Here is an 8,064-nt window from a genome sequence, read left to right as displayed (position 1 = left end):
GTTGCTGCTGTAATCAACAAAAATTTCCATATCAGCTTTTTGATCCAACTTATCTCTCTTAATTTCAGGAACATGTGTATAACAAATGCTCCCAAATATCTTCAAATGCTCCACAGTAGGCTTGACCCCATACCACACCTCATATGGAGTTTTAAACTCTAATGCTTTAGTTGGTAATCTATTTAGCAAATACACTGAGGTATTTACTGCTTCAGCTCAAAACTTCGTTGGTAATTGCTTCTCAACCAACAAGCATCTACACATCTCCATAATAGTCCTGTTCTTCCTCTTAATAACCCCATTTTGCTGAGGAGTATAGGGAAAGGTCAGCTGATGTTGAATTCCAGCTTCTTTGCATTGCAACTCAAACTTTTGAGCTGTATATTCAGTCCCATTATCAGATCGTATCACCTTGATGCTACATTTTTCTTGATTTTCTACCATGGCTTTAAAGCTTGTGAAAATCTCAGCAACTTCAGATTTTTGTTTCAGAAAATACACCCAACACATTCTGAAGAAATTGTCTATGAAAATGAGAAAATATCTACTACCGTTGATAGAATTCTCACTCATAGGTCCACATACATCACTATGAATTAACTGAAGCTTTTCAAAGGCTCTTAAGTGCCTTTCGAAGGGAATGGCAACCTTTGTTGCTTACCAAGCTGACACACTTCACACACTTCCAGGTTTTTGCTAACAGCAGGCATATTCTCCACCAATTTCTTTTCATGCATTAGATTCAAGGAGTCATAGTTAAAATGACCAAGTTTTTTATGCCACAACTTAGATTCATCACTAGTTTTGGCATAAAAAACATTATTTCCCTTCTTGTTCCACTCTACCACAAAGCTTTTATCTTTCATTCCAACATTTAGAATTTCACTTCCATGTTGATCATATATTATGCAAGACTTATCTTGAAAATTCAAAGAATATCCATTTTCAAGCATTTGTCCCACACTTAACAAGCTTTGATTAATTTCGGGTACATATAATATATTTGAAATGAGTTTAGTACCTGTTGAGGTTTCCACAGTCACTTCTCCTTTGCCTTGAACTTGAATAAAATCTCCATTTCCTATTTGCACTTTGGAAACAAAGCTTCTACCCAAGGTCTTGAAGAGATCAGCATCATGAGTCATATGTTGAGTGCAGCCACTATCCGCCAACCAAGCTTCTTTGCTGCCGTTTTCTACATAACATGTAGCAACAAACAACCTTTCCTCACTTTGCCGCACTTCATCAGCAACTTGTACTTGGTGTGCTTGTTGCACTGGTCCTCCTTTGTTTTTGCAAACTTTTTCAATATGTCCCAGTTGTTTGCAAACTCTACATTGAACATTTGGCCTAAACCAACAATATTTTTTAGGATGGTTGTCCTTTTTGCAATAAGAGCACTTCATAAACTTCTTTCTTTCACCTTCTCTGCTTGTACCAGCACCATGTTTTCCTTTGACATTACTTCCTCCACCTTGCTGCTTCCTTTGATTATTGTTTGCTGGAGCCTTACCTTTTTGTAATGCTAAAAAAACACTTTCTGAGGTTTCTTCTTGTCTTATAGATCTTCTTTGTTCAGTTGCTTGTAAAGCATTAACAAGCTCTGAAAAAGAAATATGATTCATGTCTTTTGACTTCTCTAAAGATGATATCTTTGCTTCAAACTTTTCTGGTAAGCTGACCAGCACTTTCTCCACCACCCTTCTATCTCCTAGCTCCTCTCCAAGAATTCTAATCTGGTTTACAACCTTCATAAGTCTGTCAATAAAGTCTTTTACCAACTCAGAATCCTTCATTCTTAACGTTTCGAACTCCCTCCTTAAGTTCAAAACCTGCATTTGTCTTGTTCTTGCACTTCCCTAGACCTCTTCTTTTAGCTTGTCCCAGACCTCTTTAGCTGTAGTGCAAGCCATAATTCTGGTAAACATCACTTCTGAAACACCAGCACGTAAGGCAGATAAAGCCTTAAACTTTTTAGTAACCTCCTCACTATGTTGCTTTATTTGAGCGATAGTGAGATTTGTTGTCAAAGGGGGAGGATTTCTTTCGGTCTCTACTACTTCCCACAAGTCAAAAGCTTGAAGGTAAGCTTTCATTTTTATAGACCACATGGCATAATTTTCTCCAGAAAATATAGGAGGTGATGGAGCAGAAAAATGAGTTGAAGCCATTTAAAAAGGAAGGAAAGGTAGAAGGAAGGTTTCTGTATCTTTTGTTATTTCATTCACAGCCCCACTAAGATCATTAGAGCTTTGATACCATTTGTTAGATTTTTAGAACAAAAAACACAGCAAAAATGAAAGAGAAAGAAGCTTAAACTGGTGTGGTTGCTCCACCCTCGTTCATTATGGACATAACATATACCCACAAGTTTTCAGAAACAGTAAGCCACCTAATTTTCACCTCCTACTGCGGTAATCATATTGCCCAAAAACAAGCTATACTTTGGCTACCTAATACAGCAATGTTTTTATCAAAAACTGAAAGTACAGTAACTAATTATTACAAAGCAACTTATGACAGCAACCAAAGTGACATTATACTAACAGTATCTAGGTCTTGCTGATCTAAAAATCAAATTTTTCATTTAGTAATTTGAATAAAAGCCCTATAAATTAGTAAAACCATATACAAGTAACCATAGATATTATTCTATCTCAGAAAGGGCAATTAAAGATTTGAATTGTCCGAAAGCAAACACGAAATTTCCAAATGCATGTTATAGATGCAAGTACTGCAAAAAAATCAGAGTCAATTTGTACATTCACTAACAAAAAAATGTCGCAGAAATTTTAACTCAGCTATACACACCATATAGAGTCATAGGGCACTGTTCATTGTTGGAACTCATGAAATTGAAATCATGATTCAACTTCACTTCCCTCTCTATATTCCATTTTCTCAAAGATCTCTGTAGATAATACTTGATGAAAACTAAGAAAGGCTAGGTATTGGAATGGGATGATATCTTTATTATATAATTTATTTATTTTCACGAAACAGCAACAGTTTTACATGGTTTTGACAAAGAAGAAATTCTGATTCGTCTCTAAATATGAATTTGGGAATGTAGGCCAATGATGATGGAATATTTATAGCGTCTATGCCAGATCCTGTCACATTTTTTCTCTTGAGCTCAAAAGCATGCAGTTGGAAGTTGAGACTTGTAGTGAGTGTTCCATTGTTTCTTCTCAGCGTAGGCACGATCAATCCGGCACCTTTCTTGAAGCTGAATCGGCATTCTTTGATATTTGCAGGAAGCTCTGGAAATGAGTCTGACCAAGAACTGTAATGTTGAACAGCCAAGTCACCTTTCATGCCTCTTCAGCCACCTGTGTTCAAGCTGTGCTGCATATGATGAATGTTTTGCTCTCAGTCTTATACACTTGAGCAAGAAATGATTTCAGAGAAGATTTTTTCACTGCAGGATATTGTGATTCCACCCATGGGATGACTGTATCCAAATTCCTCCTCAGATTGACTTAGCAAATCTTGGAAGGTAGGCTCTTTCAAGAAAGATAATGGGATTACAAACCTCTTTTTTTCACTCTCTCCGACGTACACTGCAAAATGGCCCTTTGGGACATCTGACGCCTTCATTGATGAAGACTGAAACAGATTTTTCTTGGCTTTAACAATTCCAGAAAAAGCGAAAACCATGGTTCAGTGTGAGAACAAGATGAAAGGATTCAGAGATTTTCCTAGAATAAATAAGGTTTGAGGCTAGACAAGAAAACTTTGTTGCTTATGACCCTTCTAGTCATATATGTATATATAGATGAAAGGGTAATGGGAAAGTTATATCTCTTACATGTAATGAATGGTAAGGTGCAACAAAGATGGGGACCCAAAAGTGACATAACCTCAATGGACGAACATGGGTTTGTCCATCTAAAGGTGCAAAACCATACCCTACAACATCTTTCATACAGCTGTAATCAGAGAACCAACCACCACAAGTAAAAGAGATTAGAATAATAATTACCCTGTCTATAAGATAAGCCTGCCAGATCAACGACATGAATGGGACATGCAGTTCTACCTTGCTGATAATTTCCAGTCTTCATCAAAGCCATATATTGGACTGAAAACTAATTTTTGGATTAGGACTCTTATAAATTATGCCTGCAGGTACTGCCTACCAATATTTTTACTATTTTCCTTAAATTATATGATCAATTGAAGAAAAGGGCCACCGGCATTATATTAATTTATAGTGGTCCTACCAAACAGAGAAATAAAGAGGATGGCTTATTGGAAATAAATGCCCATTTACTATTTGGAGACTACTAGTGCAACGAAATGGGACCTAAATTTGCCAAAGTGATAGCTTGACCAGAAGCACTAAGACCACCATTCCATGTGATGCTGTTGCTGTGTGAGGCTTACACCAGGTTCTAAGTTGCTCAGGAGTCAGGGCATCCAGATTAATCAGCAATCAATTGTTTAGATTGAAACTGTTTATGACCTTGGATTAGCCCCAAAAGAAAATAAAACATCATGAAAACACAAAGCATACGCATGCAAAGGAAAATGATGAGGAAAACTTTAGCATTAACTGTGACAACTTTTAAGAGTAATTTGATGATTGCTTAGGTGTGGCATCTATCCTTCTGTTTGATTTGTTTTTTTTATATAGAACAAACATGATCATTATTTAATTAATCTGTAGCTAACTTTGGTGATATTCTTCAAATCTAAACCAGCAGATTTGTCTACTGGATTTGAAGAGATGCTCATCCAAATCCTTCAATGCAAATAAGTAGGCCTCCATTAGAGCCATACTTGATAACGACCATATTTGAGATTTATTTTTTGCTCTATAGACAAACCATGAAGCATATACTTTCTCAATAGAAAACTAAACTGTCTGACTGAAAACCAACTTTTAAGTAAAAGAAAATGAGATTTAATGTAAAAGAGAATAATTCCCAACTGTTCAACTCATTGAAATTTCTAATTTGATTATGCATTAAAAACAAAGTCACAGTAAGAATCACAATATTTTCTTTCTATACATTTCTCATTCACGGGCGCTTTTTTCTGCTCCACAGAAGAAAGAGAAGAAAAAAAATGTCCAACATGGTATTGGAAATCTCTGCTTTACAAAATTGTTACTGTTGAATCTAGTAAAATTCCTGTCAGTTGCCACTCTCAGAACAGATTCAGGCTAGAAAAAAGATCAACAAATGCATCTTCACTGCAGGGAATTGTTAGAGCACCCATTGGATGTTCAAATCCAAATTCTTCTTCAGCCTGAATTAGCAAGTCTTGAAATGAAGGCTGGTTTAGGACTGACACAGCAATCACAAACCGCTTCTTTTCTGTCTTTCCAACATAAATTGCCAAATGGCCTTTTGGGACATCAACTGCAATTGAGTCTCTTCTCTTTGAGCTTGAAAGAGACCGTTTAAGTATCTTAGCAGGAACAACACTAGGCAAACGGAAACCCATATTTCTTAGATAATTGAAACAAACAGATGATCTCAAAGGACTTGTTAAACAAGGTAAGCTTTGCTACTTGGGGATGTGATGATTTGAATTGGTAGTAAAGCAACCAGAGTGGTGTATATATACCTAGTTGGGATGGTATGTGGGATATTTCCTTCTGCGTTGAATGAATGGTGCTGAGAGTTTGTTTGGTAAGTGGTGTTCCAGTGAGGGACATGGTTCATGAGGGATCACATGGGATTGCCGTCTAACCTTTTTATGATTAAGAGTTATGATGAAAAAACATGCTGCCCCACCTCCTCGGTGGTAGACTTTTGTTCTTGAGAATGCAAATATTGAAGTATTGCTTTTAATTCAAGGACCCTTCAGGAAATTGTCTCTGCAATACGGAATGTATGGTGTGAGGCATTTGCATGGGGTCTACTAATGGGGTTGGTCTGATGAACAGATCAAATGGTCTTGTCTTCCAACTAATCATCTATAATGCAAGAGTGTCATGATAAAAGAAAGCTTCTAGGAAACATGGATATTAAAACAGATAAAGGTGTCCCAGACATCAGTCTTAATTGAGCACATAATTTAAGATCAAATGTGGAAATGGTAGACAGTTGTTGCTGAAATAACTATCCTAATCCTGTAATCCACAAATTAGTATTGGGTGCAGTAGGTCTGGTTAATTTGTTAGCAGAAGACAACTTCATGTCTTTTTCATGATTTCTTCTAAACTAACTTTTTTTTTTTTCCCCACTTCTACTGGGGTAGTCTTACATATAAGTTTTTCTTTAGATCAGTAGGAAGACAAAAACCTATTGTTCCAATGAGAATATGCCTGTCTCAAATCCTCATCCCAGTGCCTCTTTACCATCCATTTATCGAATAGAAGGTTTCCGCATTCACTTCCTTCGATATATATATATATATATATATGTATGTATATATGAGTACAATTATTCTCACTGCCATCCATCGAAGCCTTTCTTTGGTTTTCGAGTCCTCTAAAATCTTTTATCTTGTTCATTCAGTCAGGAAATATTAACCATGGTTTTCATATTCTCTGCAATTGCTAAGTCCAAGAGACATCTTCTTAATTCTACATCCACGTGGAACCTATCAGCTCCCAAGGGCTTAGACATCCCAAAAGGCTATTTTGCTATGTATGGTGGGGTGAGCCAAAAAAGAAGGTTTATAGTTCCAGTATCTATGTCGAAAGAGCCTTCCTTCCAAGATTTGTGAAGTCAAGCTGAAGAAGAATATGGATATGATTATCCAATGGGAGGTGTTAGAATCTCCTGCCATGAAGACATCTTCTTTGATCTCATTTCTGGCTTAAATGTGTGAAATTGGAGGCAAACATTCATCAGCAAGCACTATTTTCACAAGTTGGCAAAACTTGATGCACCCAAGATGAATTTCTTACCAAACAATGGTTGTGGGATCAAGTTTCATTTCCAGAACACCCTCCAATTAATAGCAGTACTTGCTAAGTCTGTCTGGAGAAGGGTGTTGGATTGATCACCCACTGAAATTTCTCTCATCCTGGATGGAGAAGAAAACAGGTTGAATCAAATGCAGTTTTGAACTGCACGAAGCTGGTGAGCTAAAGGAGAAAGATGTGAAAAGGACCAGCTAAAAGGATATGAACTCTCTTTTCAGTATTGGTTCAAACTCCATTCACTCCAATATTGAATTTTAGGACAATACAACTTTTCATATGTCAAACAATGTAAACTTCTTTGTTCGATCTGGCATGTAACCTGTCTTTTGTTGTTATTCAAAAATGAAGAACTGGAATCGAGTTAAATTCATCCATCATAATCCAAAAGCTTAATTTCTTCTCATTTGAAAATTAGGATCATTGGGTCTTGGTTTGCTGGCTTACTTAGCAGTTGCACAACTGCTCAACAGATCCAGGAACCTGTTATTAGAAACTCTTAACAGCCAGAAGATATGTAGAACAATGTTATTGTTTAGAAGAATACTATTTTCCATGTGTTTGTAATTTAACTTTCAATGATGTTCTCTAATTCTGTTTCCTTACAATTTCAGAACAGAAAGAAGAAATGAGTGAGTTGTTAACTGTGCCAAATTTAATATATAATTAGATTTCTCTTTTCATCTCTGCAAAATGACTATATGAGGTTGAACTTCAAAATGGCTGTGTTTTTCTATTTCTAACATACACTGCAGAATAGTCCTTTGGGACATCTGGGCCCTCTAAAGATAGAAAATGGGGCAAATTTTTTCTTGACTTTAACATTCCAAAAGTGAAAACACTTGCCTTTTGATATTAGATGAAGGATTAGGTGTTTTGTAATCATATTGATGGAACGGTAATGGGAAACTCATATATCTTACATGTAAACTGTAGTGACTGGTAAAGAGGCACAAAGATGCGGACCATAGAGTGACATAACCTCAATAGAAGTACATGAGCTTGTCCATCTAAAGGTACATGACCATGCTCTACAACATCTTCATACAACTGCAATCAGAGCACCAACCACCACAAGTAAAATAGCTGCTTATAAGATAAGCCTGTTAGACTAAGAACATGCATGAGACATGAAGAAAAGGGCAACCCATATTATATCAATTTATAGCGGTCCTACCACA

The 8,064-nt window shown here is 36.5% G+C and overlaps 1 protein-coding gene across 1 annotated transcript; it reads right to left on the bottom strand.

Moving 5' to 3' along the window:
- Positions 1-4,936: 4,936 nt before the first annotated feature.
- Positions 4,937-5,675, bottom strand: LOC132805382 (auxin-induced protein 15A-like). The gene has a single exon (XM_060820160.1). It carries the CDS (start codon positions 5,452-5,454, stop codon positions 5,155-5,157), a length of 300 nt encoding a protein of 99 aa, XP_060676143.1. The 5' UTR covers positions 5,455-5,675; the 3' UTR covers positions 4,937-5,154.
- Positions 5,676-8,064: the final 2,389 nt, after the last annotated feature.

This window comes from Ziziphus jujuba, chromosome 9 (assembly GCF_031755915.1).
Source record: "Ziziphus jujuba cultivar Dongzao chromosome 9, ASM3175591v1".
NCBI lineage: Eukaryota > Viridiplantae > Streptophyta > Magnoliopsida > Rosales > Rhamnaceae > Ziziphus > Ziziphus jujuba.
The sequence above is the reverse complement of the archived record's forward strand: the minus strand, read 5'-3'. Positions and strand labels throughout refer to the sequence as shown.

What these genes read in the sequence shown, in the direction of transcription:
- LOC132805382 (XM_060820160.1), bottom strand. Translation starts at nt 5,454, where the DNA reads ATGGGTTTCCGTTTGCCTAGTGTTGTTCCTGCTAAGATACTTAAACGG.